Source organism: Myotis lucifugus, unplaced genomic scaffold (assembly GCF_000147115.1).
Source record: "Myotis lucifugus unplaced genomic scaffold, Myoluc2.0 scaffold_48, whole genome shotgun sequence".
Lineage (NCBI taxonomy): Eukaryota > Metazoa > Chordata > Mammalia > Chiroptera > Vespertilionidae > Myotis > Myotis lucifugus.
Window position 1 is genome coordinate 3,836,115 of NW_005871096.1, and position 27,465 is coordinate 3,863,579.

A 27,465-nucleotide genomic window follows, 5' to 3' on the forward strand; every position below is an offset into this window, starting at 1 on the left:
AAAACCTGCTGAGATTTGGGGAGAGGGGGGTTACATCAAATCTACAGATCATTTTCAGGAAAAGTGACATTTTAAAAGTACAAAATCCATCCATTCATGAATGTGGCATATTTCTCCATTTATTTCAGCCTTGTTTAACTTATTTCAGTAATATTTTATAGTTTCCAGTATACAGTGGCTAGCATATTTTGTTTACTTTGAAATAACTCTAGGTTTTCAAAAGAGTTACAAAGATAGTACAGAGAGCTCCCACATGCCTACCACTCAGCTTTGCCTAACTGGAATATAATTTATAACCCTGGTGCATTAATCAAAACTAAGGAAATTAATATTGGTAAATGATATTAACTTAAACTACAGGCTTCATTCAGATTCCACCAGTTATCCCACTATGTCTTTTCTCTAATCCAGTCTCTAATTCAGATTACCACATAGCTTTTAGGTGGTTAGTATTTTTAAGAGAACGAATTCCTACCTGTGGTCAGCATGTTCTCCTCTCCCTTTATTACCAGTCACTTCAGGCTGATTTTGTGGCAGGATCAGGATAAGAGTTCACATGTTTTACTCCCCTGCCAGCCAATATGCCTTCATTTCAGTCAATACGAGGCTCCTTTTTGAAAAACAAAACAGTATTTTTAATAAGGAAGCTGCAGCCCAGCTTAAATGTCTATATAAATTCTTCATACCCACTGTATATGTTTAACAAACAGAAACTGAATGTCTGAGTAAAATAAACCCAGTGCTTAATTAAGGGGGCGGGGTGGGGGGTGGAAATTCCATGTGTTTTTGTTGGGTCTCTTTTGGTTTTGAGGGGCAGGACTCAACTCATATCAGCTTAATTTTTTTTTAAAAGCACTTAGTGGCTCACATAACTACAGAGTCTCAGAACAATAGGCACAGCTAGATACAGGAGCTCATATGATTAAATCAGGACCAGCTCGCCTAATTCTTAGCTCTGTTTCCTCCGTGTTGACTCCCTTCAACTTAGAGTCTCCCTCAGCAGTAAACAATGGCCGTGAGTGACTCCTGCATTTACCTCCTTCCTGCTTCACAACCACAGGGAAAAGGCCGGAAACCCTCCTGAGAGCCCACGCAAAAGCCATGCATTGAGACTGATTGTCTCTGATTGGCCTGACTTGAAGTAAATTGTGAGCCAATCATTGGCTCTAGGGTAGTATCAGGTGTGGATTAGTTTACGTCTAGGTTACATGCTCTCCTCTGAATCAGAAATGCAGCCCCACCTGGAAAGCATGGGCTAAAGGTGGGGAAGAGGGTTGGTCCTACGGGAGGAATCAGGCTATTTGCCAAAGGGTGAATGGTGTTGAAGGACAAAAATAACAAATACCTACTGTGCTAGGTCTTCAAACTTATAGTTCATCTTCTTTATCCATAGGACAACTATTATTCTACAAGATTAAGGTTATTATTTGGGAGGGTTGTATAAAGGTCACATTTTCTTCTTTTTTTAATTTTTTTTGCAGCTAGATCTATTTAGGCTCACAGAAAGAATCATTTAAACATCCTTAAATAACTCTGCCCAGTTGTGTAGAAAATTTTGTAAGATGGGAAACTAAGTTATAGGGAGCAAGACAAAAAGAAGAGAGAGAAACATGAATTGAAAATAGATGGAGAAAGGGCATAACTAAGAAAGCATAGAGGTGAAAAGCCCTCCAAAAATCCCAGCACCTATTTGACTATTTTTTCCTCCTTGCTTCTTAGGTTTGGGTTCTCTAGAAGCAGAGCTGGGAATGCTCTCAGGAAAAGGGAGCAAGGGAAGCCGCATAGGGCAGGGGAGCACTAAGCAAGGATGCCATCTCACCTGGAGATTGATCCCACAGGAGAGCTCTGGTTCATAAATTTGTATATTGAGTCGATCCCACCCAGAGGCAAGGGGCCAGCCTTTTATACCCTATGCCAAGTAATCAGTCATGGGGCACATAACCTCCCTGGTAGCTCCTGTTCAGCCAAAGGCAATTTCCCAAAGAAAGGGGACAGCTGTGAGTTGTTATCAGCCAACACTCACAACAGCTAGGGAATGGGGGATTGATTGACAGATGAAAGGGATGGAGGAGGGAGTACCCACAGTATCCAGTACACCTGCAACCTGTTCTTCACTAGCACTTGGCCTATAACTCTCATCTCAGCTTTAATACCATGTCCTGTTGTATGGCTAATTCTTTCATTTACTAAATATCTGCTTCTTCTACTCACACAACTGCTAACTTAGTTCAGCCCCTCATTGTCTGTTGCTTATTCTTTGAAAATAACCCACTAATTGTGTCAGATCCTAATAAACCATGCTTCCCTGTATTTATGTCTTTGTGTAGCCTCCCATGGAGGTTGGTTTGACCAAGAAACTGCAGTGGAGATGACAGTGTGCCACCTCCATAGTGAGCCTTCACTACTAAGAATGATGGCACAGTGAGTGATGAGCAGCCACAGGGAGAGGAAGGTTGAGACCAGCTGGATAGAGAAACCCAGCCAACCCAGTGTCCCAGCTGGGTCCCTCAGATGACCCACCAGCTGAACGCTGTCACGTGAGTAAGCCAGATGAGACCAGCCAAAGAGCCTCCCAACTATTTCACAAAATTGTGAGAAAATAATAGATCCTCATCATTGTCAGTCACTAAGTTTGGGATCATTTGGTACACAGTGATTGATAACTAGAACACTCACTTCTCGTTTTCACCCCTCTATATGCATCCTCCACACTGCTTCCCAATTTTTCCTAAAGCCTGGAATGGACCATCTCTCTTCCCTGCTTCAGAAAACCCTGGTGAACTTCTCTTTATAGAATCAGGTCTCAGCTCATTAGCCTGGCCTGTAGCATATGCAATCCTTCACACCCTGGTTCTAGCTTACTTTACAATCTGGTCTTCAACTATGAAAACTGCATTTCAGCCACCCCGAGCTTCTCCCCTTCTGGACATACCACACTGTCACATACTATCACCACCCTTCACAGGACCAACCGGACACCAAGGACAGATTCCTCCAGCCTTCCTCAGCTCCTTCAGGTAGTCACTCTTGTGTCTGTGCACCTTCCTACCTCTATCACCGCCCCTGCTGTGTTTAGTGTGTGCCTGTCTCCTCCCACAGACATCACACTCCTTCAGTGCAAGGCCAGGCTGTATTCATTTGTGAACCCCAGAACCTCGTTCAATGCCTGGCATGTAGTTTAGACATCAAATGGTGGCCGACTGACTGTGGAGTAGCACTGGCCCTGTGCTTCTGGGGAGGAGGCATGAAATCTCATTCATCCCATTGTGCTTGGTTCAGAGCCTGGAAGGAGCTCTGAATATCTCATTGAATTGAATGATGGGAAATAGAAAAGTTAAGAAATGGAAAAGCAAAAGGATAGAAAAGAACACATTTAAAAATTCTGTAAGAGAAGACAGCTAGCAGACAGTCTTCAAAAAGACAATGCCAATTAGAACTGCGCAGGGTGGAAGAATTCTTACATTCTCCAAGCACTTTGATTTTAGTTCTCAATTTATCCCTCTGTCTCTTTTCACACAAAGTGATACGTTTTAATAGAGGACGAAGAGGGGCCCTCTGATGTGGTCTGTGGGCCGATATCACTGACGGTTCTCACACACCTCCCCACAGAGGCCCTGGCACCTACGCCTGCCCAGAGATTGGGTTTGAGTGAGGTGGTGCCAAGATGGAGTCCAGGCCTGCAGGGACGAACCCTTCCCAGTGATTTCCATATGCTGTATTATCTGCTGCGATAAATTGGAGCCACTTCAGACAGTCCTGGAACACATACCTTTCTCTCTTGTTGGCCTTGGGGCAAGAAGATGAGAAATTTTCCTAGGATTTTCCCACCTGGTTTTATTGTTCAGAAAACTCAAAATGATTTCCATCTTCAATCATTTCAATGGAGGGTGGGGCCCAGCTTTGTGCTATCATTCAGGTGAATCACACATTGTGCCACTGGAGAGAAGGAAGTTGGGTAAGCAGGTACACATAAATAAATCCCTAAACCAGTAGTCCTCAAACTTCAGCTACATCAAAATCACCTGGAGGGCCTGTTAAAACAGATTGCTGGTCCCGCCTCCAAAGTTTCTGGTTCATTTGCTTTTCTAACAAATTTCCAGGTAATGAGAAGCAACCAAATCTAAGACCACACTTTGAACACTACTGCCCTGGACCATGAACTTCTGTGGAGAAGGAACTGGCCTTTTATCTCTGTATGCTCAGTGCCTAACACACAGTAGGTGTTCAACATATGCTTTAAAAAAATTGAATTACATTAAAGTCAATCATCATTGTTAAAAAGGTATTCAGAAAGCATTCCATTATGTGTCCGTGATAGTATCATTTTGTGTTAAGGAAAAAAACAAATCTTTATGGACCTTAGTTCTCCCATTTCACCTCCTGAAGAGAGCACCTGGGATAACACCATTTCCAGCAACCAAATAGAGTTGCGATACCAATCATTCAAGTAAGCTCTGGAAAAACACTGCCTGGAGGCCACCGTAAATTGTACTTGACAGTCGTATTTGTTCGGTTTCAAGTGATAGAAACACTTCTCTGAGCAGCTTAGAAAGCAGACTTTACTGGTTTGCAGAATCCAAGAAGAGTTAGAATAACCAAATGGAGCAGGAATGTCACTGAGCCCAAGGAATGACTGGTTTGAGGGTCCTAAAACCAACCAGGGCTCCCCTTTAGGTCACTCTTGTCAGCCTCTCTCTCCATTTTGTCTCTATGATCTGTCATGGTAGATTGGCTTTCTCCATATTACAATAATAAAATCAAAGGAACCCCACTCAGCTTAGATTAAGGGGCAGGGTCGCATAAGAAATTGGCATCCCCCATCCGACCAGGGTGGCTCAGTGTTTGAGCACTATCCTATGAACCAGGAGGTCAGGTTTTGATTCCTGGTCAGGGCACATGCCCAGGTTGTGGGCTCGATCCCCAGTGGTGGATATGCAGAAGGCAGCCAATCAATGAATCTCTCTCATCATTGATATTTCTATTTCTCTCTCCCTCTCCCTCTCCCTTAATCAATATATATATATATATATATATATATATATATGAAATTGACATCTCCCATAGTGGCCATGTGGGTGAGGAAGGGCACAGGTCCTCCAGCAGAAATGTCAGCCACTGGTGTGTTTGCTCAGTGAAAACCTATGTAAGTGTTGAACATGAGATCTCTTTTAGTAAACATTCTCCTACCTCTTCAACTCTAAATAGATGCAACAACAGTGAAACACAAATACCAGGAGGTCACTGAAGCCTCCAGCCAAGAGGGAAGACCAGCCCAGAATTTGGGATATACTTGAGAAATATTCCAAACAACCCAGGGGGCAGTACAGCGGGAGGCCTCTTTAAACCACACTCCCCAAATGAGAGGGCTATGAAATGCAGGGCAGAAGTTCTCTAAATCAATATCAGACCCTCCTCACCAGCAAATGATTTTTCAAGGATATCATCGTGGTTTTCTGAGATCTTTGCGAGAGGTTTCTTTGTTCCATCTCCACATAGACCCAAAGGGATGAACAATTTTTTTTCCTCTTTGGCTAATTTAAACCTGAGATTTCGCCTTGAAAAATCCCAGAACATGAAGCAGAGCCCCAAGTACAATGACAGTCTGTGCTATCCACTGTCTTTAGACATATATGAAAATCAGCCCGTTCCTTTTTCTCTGTTGGTTCCGAACTTGTTGCGTTTAAGTACTATAATAATGTCATTTGTGGTTTAGCTGAAGGCCCAGGGACATAGATTCTTCAGCAAAAAGTTAAATTGCAGCAAGCACTATTGTGCTGCTGTTAAGCTCATAAAACACAAGTTGCCCAAGTCCAAGCTTACTTTGAAAATTAGTGGGGGGGGGGGGGGGCGGGGGCGTTTAGAGCTGACTGTCGTGCTATGTTGGGGGGATGCAGTAACACCATAATTTTGCTCGGCCAAACCATGTCACCAATGATGATTCTAAAGGACCCTCACATTTCAGCTGGTGATTGTTGTGCTGATTTTCCTTCGTGTGTGACAATCATTCAGGCCAAAACCTGGGGTTTCCTATTATGTTTTTAGACTGAGATTTGATGTTGACTTTTCTATGCTCCACCTTCATGTTCTATTATTGTCAAAGGTGGAAAACCCATCAGGTAGAGGAGTTCAAAATGTATGGCATTTGATGAGAACTCAAACTACGAATAAATAAAATTCAACAAGTGAAAAATTAGAAAAAAATTGACAATTGACAAAGCACATGATGAAAGTGTAAACATTTTCTTCAAACTGTACAATTGAGAGTGGAACAAAAAATAAAAGGTTAATGAAGCCCTATGAAGCAGAAGTAGAAGTCAAAAATATTTATTGGAGGAATGCTAGCCACTGGAGTGTAATTTCAAGAGTGCAAATATGTGTACAGATCTATGCAGCAGTTTATATTCTCTTATAAATTTAGACTTACCATTATTTTGAGACAGTGTCTTTATCTCATTCATTCATTTTACCAATCATTACAACTCTCCATTCTGTGCCAGTTCTTGAGATAATTGCTGTAGATAACAATAAAGTCAGGTTCCTGTTCTCCAGAAATTCTCCATCTAGCCAGGAGACCGACATGTAAAGAAGTCTTTTAGAGGGAGATTACTAATGCTTATAACTTAATTGTCTCCTTCACATCTGGAATAAGCATTAGATTGTTGAACCCTACCCATCCATGGCTGCCAAGATTCTAGGGGCCAGCATACGGGAAAACTATTTTTTTAAAAAAGGGAAAGAAATGTAATTATAGAGAACGATTAGGAAGAAAATTAATATAAAATGCATGCTGTGATTTTTAAAGTTTAAGAAATAAAGAGTATAGCATAAGGCAAGAGAGGGAGAAACAAAGAGGGAGGGATGAAAGAAGAGAGGAAGGAAGGAAGGAAGGAAGGAAGGGAAGGGAAGGGAAGGGAAGGGAAGGGAAAGGAAGGAAAAAGGGAAGGGAAGGGAAGGGAAGGGAAGGGAAGGGAAGGGAAGGGGAAGGGGAAGGGAAGAAGGAAAAAAGGGGGGAAAGGAAGAAATAAGTTATATATATATATATATCTGAGTGTCCCTTTTATGATGGATCAAGATTACCAAAAGGGACCCCATGGTAAATTTATAAAATGTTTTAACTTTGCACAAATAAGATGAACTTACAGCCTCTATACTGGCACTGTGTGTCTTTAAAGGAGGCACATGGGCCCGTGGCATCTCACAGAAGCAAACAGACACATGAGATGGAAAAGCCAGGCCTGATCTCTGAGCCAACTGTTATTCTTTATTTCAAAGAAGCGTTTATGGATTTTAAATGTTAAAATAATTATAAAGCTCTCAAATGTGGCTTCCGTGTTTTCAAAAGGAATCAAAAAGGGGACCTTCCAGAGCCAAGTGTCTGTTGGCGACACTCCTGAGCAGGACTGTGGGGAGGAGGGAGCTACATAAAAAACTGTCCCAGAGAGAGCAGAGGAGTAGGCAGCAGGTCATGCCCGAGGGCCCGGAATTCTTCACTGCTCACAAAATGTGAATGTTCGGTACCGAGCATTTTAAGGTCATTCTTTTTTAAATCATACTCACACAGACTGGATTTATGGGATCTTCTATAGCGATGAGTAAAATGTGTGCGTCGGATTTTAGTAAGGGATTCATGTTACACATCACCTTTCCTGTTTATGTTTCCCCAGCGTGGTGCCTCGTGATGAACAGCATCGGCAGGGTTAGGAATGTGTTCCTGAGACAAACACGGGCTGTGGCCTGGACCAGGGACCCAGAGTGACCTTGCTGATCCCCAGGGAGGATGTGGAATAAGGGGGGTTATGGGTTCCTGGAATGTCAACCCGGTCTTCACACCCTCCTACTCAGGGCGGTGGGGAGCGCAAGGAGCTGAGAATTACCAATGTGATTTCTGCACATTTCTACCAATGTGCAGCCACAGTGGTGGGTGGTGGGGGCTGCAAATCGGAGGTTTCTAGAAGATGAAAGGGAAATCCAGTGAGTCAGGGAACATGTTGCATTGCCTTATTAAATTACGTGTGAATTTCCTATTGCCACATAACAAATTACCACAAAAGTGGAGGCTTAAACCAACACCCATTTCTTCATACATAGTCCTGTAGGTCAGAAGTCCAGCGTGGCAACGGGGCTTTATTACAGGAGGCTGAAGTCAAGGTGCTGGCTGTGCTTCTCTCTGGAGGCTCTGGAGAAGCTGCTTCCAAGGTTATTTGGTTGTGGGCCAACTTTGGCTCCCTCGGCTCTAGAACTTGGATCCTCAAGTCCTCACTGACTGTCAGCTGGGCCTGAGCTCGGCTCCTGGAGCCTGCCCACAGTCCTTTGTCAGGAAAGCCCGGTCCTGTTGAAGGACAAAGTCAAGCCAACTGAGAATAATCTCGCCATCTTAATGGCAATTTATTTGGGACCTTAATGACATCTGCAAAATCCCTTCAAGCAGCATCCAGATTAGTGTTTGACTGCATGCCTGGGAGAAGGTTTGTACCCCAGGCGTTGGGAGTTATAGGGGCCATTTAGGCATTTGGACCAGGACAACTTAGTTAGGAAGCATTCCCCAGACTAGCTAAGTGACTCTTGGGGATGGTGGCACCTACCCCTAATGAATGTTTTGGAAAAATCATGGGCAAATATTTTGTTGTTGTAATAATGAGAGGGGATGGGCCTCATGGGCAGGGCCCATTGTGAAAGGACAGCCTCATGCAATGAGGAATGTGCTGCACTGTACAGTGCTTCTGAGCATCCTATAGGCACTCAGGTCAATGAACAATCTCTGTCTGATTTTCTGAACTTCTCTATATTTTTGCAGAGTTTTAAACTCATAGAGATAGAAGGGTCTTTCATGAACTTGGAGTCTATTTAATTCTTTTATTAAAAAAAAAAATGAGGAAACTGAGACCCAAAATGGAAAAGGGAATTAATGTCGCCCGACTCGGTAATGTCTATGTTGGGACCAGACCCAGTTCTCTTAAAGGAAAGGTCAAATCGGTGTTTATGAAACTACTTGGAAATGAAATTCACATTGTTTAACTGAAGTGTTGGGAAACATATTTTCCTAAAGAGCTGAGATAACAATTTAATATTACACAACTAATTCCACTATTTTCTAATGTTAAGATGGATTAGAGAGCAAGGTTTTACTAGGCATTGAATTGATTCTATCAAATCAGTTGTATTTGGGATAACATATCTAACTCAGCATCATCAGAGGAAGCATTCATTTAATAAACTTGTGATTTGAAATTATTACTGCTTATTTCTATCTTTATGATAAAATAGACCTGGGCAAAATTATGAATAGCTCAAGTAACTCACAAGGTTGACTTTGGTCAATCTATATCTGAACTGGTTGCTCCTTACTTCTTTTTATAGAACCTGGGCAAAATTATGAATAGCCCAATAAGCAATTCATAAGGCTGTGGCCAATCTATATCAGGACTGATTAGTCCAGTACAAAATACTGGGCCAATATGAAGTCCTGAATTCTACTATCACACTTCTCCATCTTGGCCAGAAAGGCCATGTTTTTCTTTCCTGGCTCAACTTTGTTCAAATCTACTTAGCTACTTGTCATAAGTTTTCCTATGCTGCCACCTACTGCAGATAATGGGTACAGTTTTGAATAAAGTTTTTATCTTCTATTATTCAGTATGTTTGGATGTGAAATAGAGAATTTAGCTATTGGCCACTCAATTGGACTTAAATATCCAAATACAGGACATTTAAAAGTTGCTTCCTCTAATGACTAGAGATACCTTAATGTCAACCAAAGCAAACAATCCTATACATCTCCATTTTCAAAACGCCCCTTTTGTTCTTAGAGAATTATACTTTAATGTTTATATCATATGATTCCCTTCTTAAAACCAGTACCTACAAGAGGGTAAATATACTTCTATTGTTCATGTCTTGATGGGAAACTAATGTACCTAATCATTGCAAAAAACAAGCCACTGGTGGACTGGGATACGTGGATTAGGATAACTTGTAGGAAAAGTTGTTTTAGAAGTGAGACTTTATCTCAGGAAATTCGATCTAGTTTGGCAGTGAACAGAAAAGGACACTTAGTTCCTTGGAATCTAGGCTGGAGAAAAAGGAGAGAAACAGGCACGGAAGATAGGTGAAGACAAAAATAAGAACAAAGAATCATGTTCCAGGCACATCCACAAGAACTTCACAAGTATTCTCGTGTGGGTCTCACAACCCTATGAGGCAGGTACTCAACCCACTTACAGACGAGGAAATCAGGCTTTGGGGAGGTACAATGGCCAAGGCACCTAATGGTGGCACAGCCCTCGGCTCTCAACCATGGAACTATGCCGCCCGGAAGGCACAGTCTTAGGAGAACATGGACAAGCAGAAGTGTCAGGAACTGGAGCCAACGCAGCAGCCTGGGTTACTATAATAGGTTTTAAGTTAATAAGTCTTAGTCAAATATGATGAGATTAAAAAACAGTAAGAGATAAAAACACACACCTATAAATAAAGTAATTGATTAAAATATAAAAAATAAAATACATCTTAGCCAAGAGGGGTCTAAGTAGACTGATAACCACATATAATGTGGTGTTCTCTATGGGATTCTGGAACAGAAAAAGGATATTAGGTAAAACTAAAGGAATATGAGTAAGAATGAGCCTTAGTTAATAATAATTCATCAGTGTTAGTTCATTGATGTGACAACTGTCCCGTACTCAGGTAGGATGTTAAAGAAATGAGTAGGGAATGATGAACACTATGGGAAGCATCTGACTCCTAAGAGAGTTTGGAGACACATTAGCATCAAACCTGATTGTGCGTGAGGATACAAGATGGCAGAGGAGTAGGTGGATGTTACACTCACCTCATCCCAGGACCAAAGTGGAATTACAAGTTGAGGTTTAGGAGAATATAAAGTTCTAAGGTGGCCTTATAATGAAGGCCGTCAAAAGGCAGAACGAAGCCCAAAGACAGAAAACGAAGTTAATTCTAAGAAACTTGAAAGTAAGCTAGAATTCACCAGCAGAAGCTTCTTACAGAATTCTTAGTCCTAGGGGGGGAAATTAAAGCTTTTTTAAATTATAAAAGTAATATAGCCCGGCTGGCATGGCTCAGTGGTTGAGCATTGACCTATGAACCAGGAGGTCACGGTTCAATTCCTGGTCAGGGCACATACCTGGTTTGCAGGCTTGGTTCCCCAGTGTGGGGCGTGCAGGAGGCAGCCAATCAATGATTCTCTCTCATCATTGATGTTTCTCTCTCTTCCCCTCTGAAGTCAGTAAAAAATATTTTTTTAAAGTAATATACAGTGGGGCCTTGACTTACGAGTGTCCCAACTAACGAGTTTTTCAAGATACGAGCCGTCTCTCGGCCGATTTTTTGCTTTGAGTTGCGAGCTAAAATTCGGGTTACGAGCCAGCTTCAGATACCCCACTGCTAGTTGGCGCAGTGAACGTCAGTGAACGCCACAACATCAGCCCAGCATCACGTGTCTCACTCGTTCACTTTTTGATTTGACATACAAGTAATTTGAGTTATGAGCTCCGTCATGGAACGAATTAAACTCGTAAGTCAAGGCCCCACTGTAGTAATTTTAGAAAGTTTAGAAAATGAGAATATAAAGTTAAAATCACCCATAACCTCAATACCCAAAGAGAGGAACATACCCGTGCTTTTGAGAAATTGCAAATTTCACAAGGACACACAAGCCAGGATGTTGGAAGGGGTCATTAAAGGGTGGGGCACTAAAGCTCAAACTTCACCTTAAGTCCACTTCTCCCCAGAATTAATCATTATTATTATGGGCTCTAAAAGCCAGGTGCTTGGATTTGAACATCAGCAACATCCCTTATTAGCCAGGTAACCTTGGGCAAGTTGCTTAAGCTTCACTGTGCTTTTGTTTTTTCATCGGTAAAATAGGGATGATGTCAATCTAATATATGACTAAGTTTAAGTTAGAATATAGTGAACATTTAGCTATTGTGCCCTGTCTTTTCTAAATACATATGTATATGCATTTTACAAAACTATCTCACTGGCTTGATGTAGGAATATTTTACCATGTTTGGGAGTCTTTAAGACAGACCAAGTATTATACTGAACAGATATAAAACCTAAAGACTCCTCAATTGGACATTTTGGGTGTTAGTTAAAAGGGGAGGATCCTTAGTATCAGGTGGCTTTGCCCATTGAAAGCACTACAAAGTCACCATCATCGCCAAAGACTAGTTAACGTCCTAAGGAATAAGCCAACTGGACATAGATCTTTGATAAATCTAAGATATCAATTAGGAGGGCTTGCTGGGTAAACAAGGGCCTCTAAGTTGCACAATTCTAGGGGCACTGCCTTCATATGGAATACAAGTCAATGGTATCCCCAGGGTTGTACATGGCTGAGGCCTCAGGGAGAACAGTGGGGAAGACGTTGGTACTAGATGAAATCTTCTATAGTACAAGCCCTTCCCAGACATCTTCATTCTGTGTTGTGTCTATTTTAACATAAAACAAGGAAGATGTGGGAGAGGATAATTCCTTTGCCCAAAGTTACTGAAGCAGAAGTGGAGGTCAAAGACAGGTTTGATAAGCCCTAAAGCTATTATATTGATTGCCAAACTAGGCTAACTACTGTAGGAAGTCAATCCATGGTCTAAGTTCTAGTGACTAACAGTGAGAAGGTGGGCGTATTACCTAGCCTCCACACCTATTTCCTCGGTAAAACTGACCTCCAGGGATCCGATCACCCACATTAAAATGTGGGGCCCAAAGCTCAAACTTCACCTTGCATAACCTTCCATGGTGTGACTTGCTAAGACATAACAGAATTTGAAAGCATTTTAATAAGTATGCTTCTTACCCATGAAGTATGAAAGTATTTCAAACTAACATCACTAAATGTAGCTGCTCTCCTGAGGCCAAAAGCAATCTTTTAGCAGCTCCTATTAGCAGAAAGGAGCCTTGTTTTGTTTCTTTTCCACAGACAATCCTCAAAGTGACTATATAGAAGTCACACACCAAGTTAGAATTGAAAATGCATTCCTCTGGTTTCAACTCTAAGCAATTAGAATTCCCTAAATCACTCTATATTTAGTTTCCAAGTGAATAAAATGTTAATAGTTACTCCCAGGAACCAACATAGTCTTCACTTAGAAGTTGGAATCACAGGTATTATTACCATGGAGTAATTAGAGCTGAAAACTTTGAGGCAGCTGAGACCCAAGTTCTCTGGCCCCCTGGCCACAAACAGGATGAGAAAGCTCTTCTGTGAAGATCACAGCAAGAGCAGGAAGCTTGCAGTTTCTTCCCCACTGTCCTTCATTCCTATAACTTGAAAGGAACTTATATTCAAGTATCAACTGTTAAAAACAAATGTCATTTAATCTTGAATGCAAGCTGATAAATTACATATCAGTATGTCCTTATCTAGAAAATAGTAAGACTTAACAAATGGCAAAGGCATTTGTTACTGTTTTTTTTGTGTGTTTTTTTAAAAAAACACCTAATTTCTAGAAAGCAAACAATTGCTGGGAGGAAACACACACCAAAAAACCTATATTGATTGGGGTATGTCAAATACACAGAGGAAGCAACAGAAATAATTCTCAGTGGTCAAAACTGGAACTATTTGAGCAACAAAATGTAGTATTGGATTAAAACCCAGGGTATAAAAGAATTATCCATGAGTTCATATTGATATGATTGAATAAGTAGCAGAGAAGAGATAAATCTCTCTTGTAAAAAAATTGCCAATAATTTAGAGATACTCTACCCACAAGGAGCTAGAGCATAATTCAACTCCCAACTTCTAAAGAGTGGGCTCTGCAGAGTATAGTATGAAAGGGAGTGGGTGTCGGAAAAACAACAGTAAATGGAGAAACTTGACAAATGTCACCACTGCCAGGAAATCAAGTCAGTATCAGCAGTGATAAATCAAATTGATAACATGTACCTTTTATATGTGATGAAAATGGCACTTTACATCTGTGGTCTTCCTTCCCCAAAACTCATAACCTCAATCTAATTATGAGAAAAACATCAGATAATCCTAATAGAGGGACATCCTACAAAATACTTGATCAGTACTCCTCAAAATGAGTAAGCTCATCAAAAATATGTAAAGTTTGAGAAATTATCAGCCACAGGGAGTCTAATAAGACATGAAAAGAAAAAGGATATTTTGTAAAAACTAAGAAAATCTGAATAAGCTAAGGGCTTTAGTAAGATGATCAACATTTTTTCATTATAATTACATACTTCTAATTATCACAAATGTATCACATTAATGTAAAATAACAAGGGGGAAAATGGATGAAGGGTATACAGCAGTGGTTCTCAATCTTCTGGCCCTTTAAATACAGTTCCTCATGTTGTGACCCAACCATAAAATTATTTTCGTTGCTACTTCATAACTGTAATGTTGCTACTGTCATGAATCGTAATGTAAATATCTGATATGCAGGATGGTCTTAGGCGACCCCTGTGAAAGGGTCGTTTGACTGCCAAAGGGGTCGTGACCCACAGGTTGAGAACCACTGGCACACGGGAACTGTAGTATCTTAATTTTTCTGGAAATCTAAAATTGTTCTAAAATATTTTTACAATATTTCAAAGTCTGCAAGTACACACAGTAATATAAATGTATAGAAAAAAATCTAGTGACAATAAATCAGCAATCCATATATTCTATCTAATAAAATGGTAATATGCAAATTAACCATCACTCCATCACAAAGGTGGCAGCACCCATAGACACAAGATGGCGGTGCCCAGTCCCCTCAGCCCCGCTGCTGGAGTGTCTGGTCCTGTCAGCCCTGCTGGGGGGGAGCAGCCGCTGGCAGCTGAGCAGCGTGGCTGGATCTGCCTCAGGTGTCGCGTGCCCTGGCCCGCGGAGGGAGGGAGGGAGGGGAGCAGATGGGCCTCTGGCCAGAGGCCAGCTGGGGTGCAGGACACTGGTGTCGTTGCAGGCCGGGCTGAGGGAACCCCACCCCCACCCCCCCCCCCACGAATTTCGTGCACTGAGCCTCTAGGCTATATATATATGGGCTAATATGCAAAGTGTCCCCTTCAGGAGTTCGCTTGCTTGCAAATGACATGTGCTGACCACCAGGGGGGCGACGCAGAATGAAGGAAGGCCCCAGCTGGCGGCGACGCAGAATGAAGGAAGGCCCAGCTGGCAGATGGAAGGCCCCAATCGGGCCTGATCACCGGTCAGGCCTAGGGACCCTACCCTCTAGTATTTTTATAACTTTCTTACCTACACTGTATGAGTTATTTATATGGAAGATATGTACCTCTACTATTACTATGCAAGTAATTTCAGATATGAGGGGAAGGCAAAAGAGAATAAAAACCAGGTTAGGCTTCTCTCTTTTTCAGCAGAAAAGTTTTATTCCTTGTAAGGACAAACAATTGAAACCACATCCAAGGCCTTTACAGACACAAACCAAAGTAGCCATTTAAAGCATTAGATATCGAGGGACGAGACATATAATAGGGGAAATGCTTCGCCATCTGAAGCTTACATCAAACTGCTCAATCGACAGCTGAACTCTGCTAGCGCTTGGATGTGATCAAGAGGGAGTACAGCTACAGAACCAAAGGAGAACAGCTGTCGTCTACAACACAAGCATTTTAAGACTACATGGGTAGGGATGTATTTCGATAGTGAAGGGAAGAGGGGAGAAGAGCTAGTTCCTTCCCACAGGGCTTTAGGTGGCCTTGCAGAGGGCCACGGCAGAAAAGCGGACTTCCCCTTGCTCACGCTCAGTGAATTCTCTGCAGACCTTGGCAGCATCCTGAAAAGGAGGAATCTTATTAATGCACAAATAGCAACAGCTCAAAATGAACCTTTCAAAGGGAAAGTACCAGGAAGGCCTATAAATGCTCAAAGTTCACCATGGTCAACTGTAAACTTCCCATTAAACTGAAAAACCCAGGCTTGCCTGGCTGGCGTGGCTCGGTGGTTGAGCGTCAACCTATGAACCAGGAGGTCACAGTTCAATTCCAGTCAGGGCACCATGCCCAGGTTGCAGGCTCAATCCCCGGTGTGGGGCATGATTCTCTCTCATTGATGTTTCAATCTCTCTCTCCCTCTCCCTTCCTCTCTGAAATCAATAAAAATATATTATAAAACAAAAATAAAAAACCCAGGGCTTGAGACAAGAGAAAAAAATCAGGTGATGGGAGAGACTTGCACCACAGATCTGACTTCAGAAGCTTGGACTCCTTTGTTACTCCCACCAAATGCCCTGTTCCTCCCACCTTGTGCCTGGTTTTGACAACAAAACACAAAGTTCTAATTCTGAAATTCCCAGAGTAAAGACAAATTTCTTCCAAGTAAACATTTCACAAAAGAGCCTTAAAAGTTTACATACCTGGTATTCCAGGCATAAACAAGTGATGTGTTACTAATTCTAAGACCTAGGTCACAAAGACTGGTAACAGAAAATTGATTATTCCATTTTGCTTTACTGAGCACTCTCGATGTGAGAGTGGAAGACCCATCAGCTGCCTCTTGCACATCACCTATTGGGGATCGAGCCCACAAGGCATGTGCCCTGACCGGGAACTGAACTAGCAAACTTTGGGTGCACAGGACAATGCCCAGCTGAGTCACATGGGTCATGGCTCCAGATTTGTTTTTTGTTGTTTTTTCGTTTAACTGTTATCTTCAAAAGTTTCCATACTGGGTATTCCAGGTATAGACAAGTGATATGTTACTTCTAAACTGAAGACAAGACCCTCCACCAGCAAAAAGATTGCAAGCTGCTTTATTGGGACACTGTATTTTCTTTATCATAGAGGAACCAAACCCGCAGTATCTCAGAAGTATGCCTGCATTACTACAGTGTTAACTAATATTAAGTGTGGGCCTCTAAAGGGAGAATAAACAATTCTCTCCAGTATATACAATGAGTTGGGACCTAAGCCATTGAAGTTTAGAATGCTTGGGTTAAGTTTATGTATTTTCTCACCGGCTTAAGTAAATTTTGTGTGAAGTTTGGAAATCCTAAAACATCTTTAATCATATCCAACCAGCCTCACTCAAGAATTTTCACTAATTAAGATGCTAGTTTACATTCATTTACTTTTAAATGATATTCTAATTAGAACCGGTTTTATTTTTTTGAACAATAAGGTTTTACCTTCCCCCCCACCCCATAAATTCTACTCACATAACAGTCACAGGTATCTCATGAGGGGGTGCATTTCATGGTATTAGGATAGTGTTAGCTATGAGTCAGAATGGACCTCAGAGTCATGAGCAGAAATCGTGCCTCTGTTCTTACTCTCTCCCATAAGTAAATGCTGACTCTCTCATGCAAATCTCCCCAATCCTGCTTCTCTAGTTCTCATTCTATTACTATTCTCATACCCCTGTAAATCCAAGATTAGCTCCCACTGATCTCAGGTGTGAATATCATCCAACTGGAGCAAATGACCCTCCCTCCTAGAGCGGCTTCATTTGGCCCACTAGCACCTCCAAGTTGTCAGGTCTATGATGTTCCAAAGACAGGTCTATTGCTTAGAAAGGCAGTATTGTACAGTGACTAGTACAGACTCTAGAGACAGACTGTAAAGACTGGAGCCATGGCTCTGCCATTTAAGTCATTGACCTTGGGCATCACTTAGCCTCTGCACCTCCGTTTCTTCATCTGTAAAATGTGGAAAATTAATACCTGCCTCCCAGTCTCCTTAGAAGGATTCCATAAAAGCTCTAAGTCAGTTAGAAGAGCACCTAGGTCAGGGGTCAGCAAACTGCAGCCTGGGCACCAAACCCAGCCTGCTGCTGTTTTTGTGACTCAAGTTTCAGTGCAATAGCCACACACATTCATTTATCCATTGTCTATGGGCTGCTCTGGAGCTGAAACAGCAGAATTGAATATATGCAATGGGCCATATGCCACCCAAAGCTAAAACATCTTCTGTCTGAAAAAGTTTGTCAACCCCCAGTCTGCACACAGCAAGTGCTAAAAAAAAAAAAACCAAAAACCTAGTTGTATTACAAATGCAGTCATATCAGAAATGCAGTAGCATTTTTATTTAATCACAATCAAATAATTTCCCTTATAACAGCAAACTGATTCAACTGTGGAGACTCGTTTTCAGGGTGAAGAGGCCTAGAGCAGCCTCCCAGCTCTGGTCCAGAACTAAGAGGTTTCTGTGGTCATTTGTCCGGGGATGGTTACACTGTGATCCTGGATCTTAAAGTTCTTGTCAGGCATGTTTTGAATCTACTTCTCTCATCCTATTAACAGCGGACCAAGTGGGAAGAAAACGCTCCTGAAATTAACTGCCTAACCAGAATCCATAATACACTACCTACAAAACTGACCCAAATCCAGCAGCCCGGGACGGATGAGGAAAGGCTCAGGTTGCTGTTCCACGAGTCGTTAGCTATGATGTAATCTGACAAGAGGACAATGGTCACCTTAATCCCACAAAGAGGCAGAGCCCTGGCTTTCAGGCCACTTCTCACTGTGGGCTAGAGACGGCACACGACACAGATTAGTCAGGGCTGCTCTGAAGGATCCTGGTTAAAACCACTTGCTGTACAATAAGGTAGGGAGGATTACTAAAATGATCTCTAAGCCCCAAAGAATGCTATTAACTCAAGTGATTGCTGCTGGTTGTATTGAAAAAGTGTTAGCACTTTAGAACAGACAGTTGGCTAAAGAGACGTGGGCCTCACTGGGGATGGATTCCAAAGCTCACCTGCAGCAGCGAGTCCTCTGCACTGGTGCCGTGGTTCACCGGAAAAGGCATTCGTCCATCTACAACGAAGAAGCCAGGCGTGTCAATTTTCTATGCACATTTTCTGGCTACTGTGCTTGTCCAGCCTAAAGGGAGGTTTTAGATTCTTCCAAATACCATTGCCACTCCCACAAAGGAAGCCTAGTTATAAAGCAACATACTGGCAATGAGGTTCAAGTGCTCGTAGATAATCCATCCCAGGCAATTCTCACCTACAAGTAACAAGATCATAGCCCAATCCAGCCACCCTAGCTGAAGGACTTGTGCCCCATCCCCTGGGAAGGACCCCAGAGCAAAAGGCAGGTTCAAGCTCTAAGGTGCAGGAAGGTGGAGGCAGGCAGGGCCCCTTGAGATCTGCCCCTCAATGACCGCCGATGAGCTATCTACTCAGAGGCAGTGTCTGGACTTGAGACCACACAGCTTTCTCCATTCATACAAAGAGGACGACTTTTACCAGATGGATGATCTTTCTTGTTGCCATATACCAGTGAACAGACATTACCCCAACATGTACAAATCCATTTACACTAACAAGATCATATTTAGGCATTTATCTTTTCCCCAAAGTATTCCCTGTCTGAAAAGGATGATGCCAGAGATCCTATGATGACAGTGCTGCAGCGGAAAAATGAGAAGAAACACTGAACACTCCCGCCTTGACTGGTGCTGGACTGGTCTGACTAAAGCCATCATTTGGCAGGTCAGTTGCCCAAAGGGAAGGTCTGGGCAGCACAAAGGGTTAAGTTCCCCCATGAGAATACCCTGTTGTTCTGAATACATAAACAATGATATACTAAAGTGCTATAAAGTTACGTCAATACTATAAAAGGAAATAAGTATGAAAGAACGAAACTGTATTAGATTCCAAAAATGGAGCAAAACGTACCAAGTTCATAGAGGTGGCCATCCACGTTGTTAAACAGAATAAAATGAAAGTTCACTTTGTCATCTACCTGAAGAGAGCCAAGAAATTTTTTTGAAAATGAGTATTTTATAAAGCAGAACGTAATTTGTTAAAAATAAATGTAATGTAGCCCCTAGCCGGTTTTGGCCCAGTGGATAGAGCATCGGCCTGAGGACTGAATGGTCCCGGGTTCGATTCCAGACAAGGGCACGGACCATGGTTGCAGGCTCCACCTGACCCTGGTTGGGGCTCACACAGGAGGCAACCAATCAATGTGTTTCTCTCACATCGTTATTTCTCTGTCTTTCCCTCTCTCTAAAAATAAATGGGAAAATATCCTCGGGTAAGGATTAAAATCTCTCTCTCTCTCTCTCTCTCTCTCTATATATATATATATATGTAGATATATAGATAGATATATATAGCTATAGATATATAGATAGATATATATATCTATCCTCGGGTAAGGATTACAAAAAAAACCTTAAAAATGTAATATGTAATAAATAAGTATAATATGCTTGAACCAACTTGCTCGTGTATGTATGTATATATTTATTTTTTCTAATTTTAATGTTTTTTATTGATTTCAGGGAGGAAGGGAGAGGGAGAGATAGAAACATTAATGATGAGAGAGAATCACTGATCAACTGCCTCCTGCACTCCCCTACTGGGAATCGAGCCCGCAACCCAGGCATGTGCCCTGACCAGGAATCAAGCCCTGACCTCCTGGTTCATAGGACAACGCTCAAACACTGAGCCACAGAGGCCAGGCTTGCTTGTATATTTTTACAGTTATTATAGGTAACATTTATGTATTTCCTAAATATTAGGCTCTAATCTAAGTGCAGTAAAGTAGATAGACTGTAGCTGTCAGAACTGACTTGCTTTTTACTGAAGAGAAAATTCAGGCTTACGGAATATGTATCTCATCCAAGGTCAAGATGAGAAAGTGGCAGAGCAAACTATCATCACAGAGGCAGTGTAGCTGCCTTAAACCTAATTTAACATTTGACTAGAAGACTCTGTGCAGATTAATGGTACATAAACCTTCTGGAAATTGTCAGTTCTTGTTTATGTATCTTACTATACCCAACAGCTGTGAGAATAATATCTGAAGTGCTCAATTACTAGGTGGGGTGTTACTCATTCGGATGTAAATACTATCAGCCTGCATTTACTCAAGGTAATGCCAACCGCCAATTAGATTTCTGAGAGCCATTTCTTATAAACAGGTCTGGTCAAAGCATTGTGCCAGTAGGATTTTTCGGTGTTAACTGGCCTTAGGTGGAAAACAACATTTGCTGTGTCCCAGTAAGGGGTCACTACACATATTTTAGGGAAAACACAGGTGGCACCTGGGCAGCCTGGCTCTGATTTGTATTTGCACTTACCCGACACTGGCCTTCCTGGGCCACAGCGTCATGGGCTGTCTGAATGGCCTGCAGACAAAGAGAGAACCCTTAGCACAAAACCTTCCAGCGTTACTGAAAAAGTGATGCTCTGGAAGTTCTCGCCCTACCTCATTCTTTTCAAAGCATTTTGCTCTGTCTTCAGGGGACAACTTCTCCGTTTCAGAAAGAAACTGTTTCAGGACTGACCCATCCTCTTTAAAAAAAGAATACAAATATTAGTATAGATAAAATAATGCAAATGGGTGCACATTTATTGGTGATTTAAGCTATTGCAGCCAGTCATGTTTAGCGACCTGAATTTTTACTGTGGCCTCTAAGGATGTGGATGGGTTGTACCGTCTGCCCCAGACTCTTTCCCACCACTCCCCTGTCACTGCATTCGGCCTGAGAACTCTCCATTCCTCATGTGCCAAGCTTTCCTCTGCTCCCCAACTCCCTTCACCTCCCACCTCATATTTATCTGCCAATCTCTTATCAGCACTTTGTTACAGCACTTATCCATTGGTAACACATATCTGTGAGCTTTTTAGTGCCATAAAATGAAACTGTCTTATCTACTGCTGTATGTACAGCCCCTGGCAATGCACAATTAATGTGAACTGCATACATGATGTAACAATGACAATCTAATTAATAAACCAGTTCTCAACCAAGATTTTTCTTTCAGGGTAGAAAATGCAAGATTAGTAATACAGTTATCCAGGATAGACATTAACCTAAGGGTCTTAAATAGAAATGTAAACAGCCAAATAGTCCGGCCTACAGGGAGCTGACAACTGATGACTAACCTAAGTGTTTTGTCTGTGCTCAGTGTGGATAAGTCTAGGAGACACTGACTACCCAGCCAGATCAAGAAAAACTTCAAATTTCAAAAAGACCTCAACCTGAACTTTCAGCTCTAAACTTTAAAAAAGTAAACGTATTAAATTGGTACTATTCAAAATTTGGAAGTGATAGGAATCCTCTTAACTTTATGAGGAGGGCTGTGATTCAGATTAAGCCTTTAGCACCATCATGACCACGGTTACAAAAAATTACGGTGTTTGCTAATCTCAAGAACACAGCAGTCTAAATAAAGTGAGACCCACTGCAGAAGAAGTAGAAAGGATCAAGCTGCAACTGTCTAATACAGCTCAGGCAAGTTAATATTTATAAACGCAACTTCTAAAAGATCTGGGTGTTTACGGCCAGGCAGGTGATTTTATTTTTAATTGCAAAAGTGTATCAGTATTATAGTTTTGGCCACACTTTCCTGAAAAAGAAGTATTTGACCTGCTCTAAGCAACAGTGTGGACTATTAGTTGAAATTATTCCGTTCTTAACCACCCACCTATTGTAAAAATCAGATTGCTATCTATTTTTGTAAATAAAGTTCTGGTGGAACACAGCCACATCCATTGGTTCACATCGTGTCAATGGCTGATTTTTGCACAACAAGGGCAGAGACCATAGGGCCCTCAAGCCTGGAAGATTTACTCTCAGGCCATTTAAGAAAGTTTGCTGACTCTTGGCCTAAATCAGACATAATAATCTTGTGTTTTAACACATTCTAGTGCTACTAATTGTGCCTCTGACAAGCTTTAGGGCTGAGCCCCACTCATTTCTTCTACATCCTCCACAGCATCCGTGGAAGGTGGGCTAAAGCCCGACCTGACTTTGTTCACAGCTGAATCCTTTCAAAGGTGCAGCCTGCTGCTGGGCCTCTGCAGGAACCGTCACCCAGCTGCTCTAAGCCAGCGGTTGCCAACCTTTCAGACCTCACGGACCACCAGTGGTCCACTGGTTGGTGACCGCTGCTCTAAGCTGTTTTGGTTCTCTCCTGTTGCTTATGAAACAGGTACCATTAAAGGCAGGTCCTAACTGTTAATGTTTCAGGGCTTAACATCTCTAATTCTCCAGAATCACTGAGACGTAAACACAGGGGAATTACAATAACAATTGGCCCTCAGGTGTTCTTTATCCTTCACCTGACACTCTTCCAAGCTTTGTACAAATGAAGAGTATACGCAGAGCAACGGTACAAAACTGAATCGCTCCCTTTTCCTCTCCAGGTGGAAGAAGCCCAACTGTGCTTCTTAGAAAATGAGTTTCCTTCCCTTGAGAGAGAGAAACAAGAATTCACCCACAGATTATATCTGGATAAGTAGGTTTCAAAAATGTTGAAGGCAATGTGTTTGCCGAATAGACCATTGGGAATTCTGGAGTGAAGACTGACGGTTAACTAGAGGTCAACTAGCGGATGACTGGCCTCAACACTCACACTTACCAAATTCCAGTTTGTCTTGGTTATTGGCCACTGCATGTATAAGTCCAATGGTGCCACAGGAGTTCCCAATGGTCTGCTTCATGAAGTACACTTTAGGGCTGACTTCTTGTCCCTTAAGTTCTTCAATCTGTTTTTTCCTGAAGTTCTCATGCTGTAAATGTAAAAAACATGCTAATATCTCAAAATGAAAACGCAAAGAACAGATGGTAGCACAGTAAGTTCTACCACCTAAATGGAAACACAAATAGGATGTGTGACCAGAAGCCTTGGTTCTACATGCCAGCCAAGGCCAAGGGCAGAGACCATATGGCCCTCAAGCCTGAAAGATTTACTCTCAGGCCTTTTAAGAAAGTTTGCTGACTCTTGACGCCAAGGTAATGGCCTGCCTGTCCCTCACACCCACAGCAGCCCGTGGGGTTGAGAGGTTCCGAGACTCCACCCTGATGCTGCAGTGCAGTAATGGCCTTGGATATTGCCCAAGGCTTGTCTAGACACCACTGCAGCCTTTTAGCTGGAAATGGATGATGTCATGAAGTTAAAAAACAGACAAGTTCATTATATTAAATAGAAATGTAAAGAGCCAAAGAGTTTTCTTCCTTTAACACCAACAATGACTATATTTCACATGGGCACCCCAATCAAGCTTTGGTTAATTTAACAGCCAAGAGTAGCAGCCAGCTTATAGCCCACTATTCTTTAACATTCTACTTCTGTTCTATCCAAGTACTAGTATACCTCTCTTTAAAAACAAAACAAGCCTTAACTTAAAGGCACAATTTAAAGAATTTTATGACTCCCTCTCCCTTTTTTTTTAATGAAGGAAAAACAACTGGCTTAGGGTGCTGGCTGTGATTGCACAGAAACTCCTCCTCATCCTACAAAAGGAAGATGTGTGCTTGTTTTTCCTTGCCAGCTATACAGTTTGTGGACAGATGAGCAATGGGAGGTGAGGAAGAGGGTACAGATCAGTAAATCAATGAGACTAGTTTTTCCCAAAGCATCCATTAGCTCTTTGTACAGTCACTCAGTGGGCTTGTCTGAACCTTTCACGGACACGATTTAAAGACCTTACAGGTATGACTTCTCAGGTAAAAGCAGAGTGCTAATGCGACAGAAGCAATGCTCCCCAAAACCAGTGTAATTCAGACAAAATATTTCCAATTCGAGTAGCCGTCCCTTACTGTACATGGAACTGAAGTTCAGGCCTTATCCGTGGCACCCTCAGAGGAATATGATCTGTTGTCCCACAAAATCAACTTAACTCCAACTAGTAGGAAGTTCTGGCATCATGGATCTACTAAATCCTTAAATTGACTTACTCATTGACTATTAAGGCTTTTCACTTTTCTAGGTTAATTAAACATTTTAAAATGGGATAGCACCATCCTTTAGGGTTGTCTGAGCTCTTGCATGGATACACATTGAAATATTCATTATCACTTCACATTAATATTTTAGAGTGGTCCCTTTAGGATTTAATAATACTCTCTTAGACAACATTAAATGCTTTTTAAATTAACCTTGTTTGGAAGTCAAGCTACAGAACCTCAACTTTTCTTTGCATTTGCTTTAATGTTTAGCCCAGTAGGTGTTTTGTACTGCAGAACAGGTGCTCAGTAAATCTGACGGACTGAACTGGAGCTAAAAAAAAAACAACCCTCATTATTGAGCTCTTTCAAACAAAAAATGTTCAAATCACAGTGTGCTCTAACAAGAACCACTTGATCCGGCAAAAGGAGATCGGTGGGCTTTTGAAAGACAAACATGCTGCGCCACTGCCTCCCAGAGGCCTGGCGTGTGAGAGCCGCTCAAAACCTCCGAGTCATCATGGTTCCTCTAGCAAGAAGGCTGTGAGGGGCTCAAATAAGACAGGAGGTTGCATTTCATTTGGCCAACGGAGACGTTAATTAGACGTGCAATTTTTGGCAGTTCTGTTTTTACCTAAGTAAAAGCTCTGGCAATAAAAAAACATGTCCCTGGGATTATCCGAACAGTTTTAATAAGGGGGTTTAAACCATTTATAGGAGGAACACCTGGGACTTCCCATAGGACTTAATTTATGCAGAGGATGCTTCTGGTGCTTGAACTCACTCTGTGTTTGGAATGATGCCCCAAATGCGAATGCCTCAAGTTTTGTTACAGGAAATGTTCAACCACTCCCAAATCAGGGGTCAAGTGACAGCAATAGGAGATAGACAATACCATGCTGATTAGTGGAATTCCATACATCGCAAGACAACAATTAACCCAGCTACCTTTTTTATATCTGATGCTCAGTCTTTGAGGTACATATATCCATGCACACTTGTAGGAAGAAGACCATCTAAAGGGAAATGAAAAGGTATTTCCAAGACTGCTCTAATGCCCACCTATTTCATTTACCCACAAGGTCAGAGAGGAAAGAGGATTAAGAGAGGTGGAAGGAGGTTCCCATACAGGAGCCATATACAAGTGATTAAGCTTTTTTTCAAAAGCACACTGGTGAGGCTAAAACCCAAGTGTGCATGCTGTAGAAGGTGGAAGAGTGGGAAGAATTCCCGGAGACCACGGGGGACACAGGCAGTGGAAGTGGAGAATTAAAGAACCTATTGTTTTCATGTGCTTTAGGCAAGCCCATCCCCCTCCATTTACTAGCAAGGTGACAGCCTTTTAAAGGGAAACAACCAGCCAGGCCTTGGCATGGAAGGTTCAGAAAAGCCTAGGTTCAAAGGACTTATGAGTAGGATGAATTACTTCCCCGAGGGATAAGAATTTGAAATTACTTCTCTTCCAAATGTGAGGCAATGGTGGATGGGTGAAGAAGAGCAATAAGCTCTATTACAATAGGAGCCCCAAAGAGTAGGTACCAAGGGTGTGGGCTCCTCCCTCCATCCATCCCCCCAGGGAGAAGGCAGTTTTGCCAGGTGTGGGCGCTCAGGCCAGGTGGGAAGAGGAGCCTGGAGTCTAGACTATCCTCAAAGCCGCCTTCTGGTTTGGGAGAGGCGCGCACCTCGGGCCCCACGCCCTACCTGGGCGGTGAGTGGGAACAGCAGCAGCAGCGCGCAGACGGGCGCCGGCACCGAGCTCAGCGCGTCCTCCTCCAGCCCCAGCACGTCCACAAAGCGCCACTGGCCGGCGACCCCCAGCCGGGCCAGCACCTACGGAGAGGAGACAAGGCGGCCAGGCTCGGGGAGGCAGGCACCCTCAGCGCTCCCATCCGAGCCTGGGAGGAGTCTCCGCCCGGCCCCCCACGCCGCCAGGGCGATGACACAGCACAAAGCGCGGCCCACACGTGGCTCCTGCGAAGCCCGGGCAGCCGAGGCCCGCGGCCCCAGCCAGCCCTCGGGAGCTCGGCCGGGCGCAGCCTCCTCCTCCACCTGCACCCCACCCCGCCCCCGATGCAGGGGCCGAGGGAGAGCGCCCCGACCGCGCCCAGCCCGGCTCCTCCGGAGCACCCAGGGCGCCGCTAAGTCACTGCGAAACGGCCGGAGCAGGTGGGCGCCTCCGCCTCGGCTCGGCTCTCCTGGTGGGGGAGGGGACAGAGGCAACGCGAGATGCCACTCACTTTGTTCAGCATCTGAAAGACAAATGCAAAGAAAAACACAACAATGAAACCAGCCAGCGATCCGGCTGCCTGGCGTGGGCTGACCCCCAGGCAAGCGCTCCCGGGGCCACCGTGCACCTGCCGCTCACCTCGGGGTTGATCTCCATGGGTTTGAGCTGCATCTTCGCCGACCGCAGGTGAGGCCCGTCACCAGAGAAGAGGAAAAACAGCAAGCGGAGCCGCCCAGGCCGCCGCTATAAAGCGCCGGCCTGACGCACTGTGGGTGCCTGCGCAGGGGGGTCGGGGCAAGACCAACGAGGGGGAAACGGCCGGTCTCAGCAAAACCGACGCGAACCCCCCCTCTGCGCAGGGCGGAGTGGTTCGGCCGGGCCCCCAAACCTTGCCGTCTCACTCGCTGGTGAGATAATCCGGCGGTGGTGGGGATGGGCTTGTGGGTGGGCGCTCCCGGAGTGCATGGAACAGTCCTAATTTTTTGCGAAGTTTCTGGAAACTCGTCCTTTGTACCATTTCGGTTACCTGAAATCTCAGGGCTTCTGAAGCGTTGAGAAAAAGCTCAAATTCAACAGGTACATATTTAATATGAATATAAATACGTTTCCCACATCTCGCAGCAGTTTGCATG

General features: G+C 43.1%; 1 protein-coding gene across 1 annotated transcript; it reads right to left on the minus strand.

Annotated features, from left to right (window-relative positions):
* Positions 1 to 15,326: 15,326 nt before the first annotated feature.
* On the minus strand, positions 15,327 to 27,106 carry UCHL1 (ubiquitin C-terminal hydrolase L1). The gene is made up of 9 exons (XM_006088473.3): positions 26,972 to 27,106; positions 26,844 to 26,855; positions 26,308 to 26,436; positions 23,300 to 23,450; positions 21,141 to 21,226; positions 21,013 to 21,060; positions 19,601 to 19,667; positions 18,676 to 18,734; positions 15,327 to 15,755 (listed from the first exon to the last, which is right to left on the minus strand). The coding sequence occupies exons 1-9, from the start codon at positions 27,002 to 27,004 to the stop codon at positions 15,669 to 15,671; spliced, it is 672 nt and encodes a 223-aa protein (XP_006088535.1). The 5' UTR covers positions 27,005 to 27,106; the 3' UTR covers positions 15,327 to 15,668.
* Positions 27,107 to 27,465: the final 359 nt, after the last annotated feature.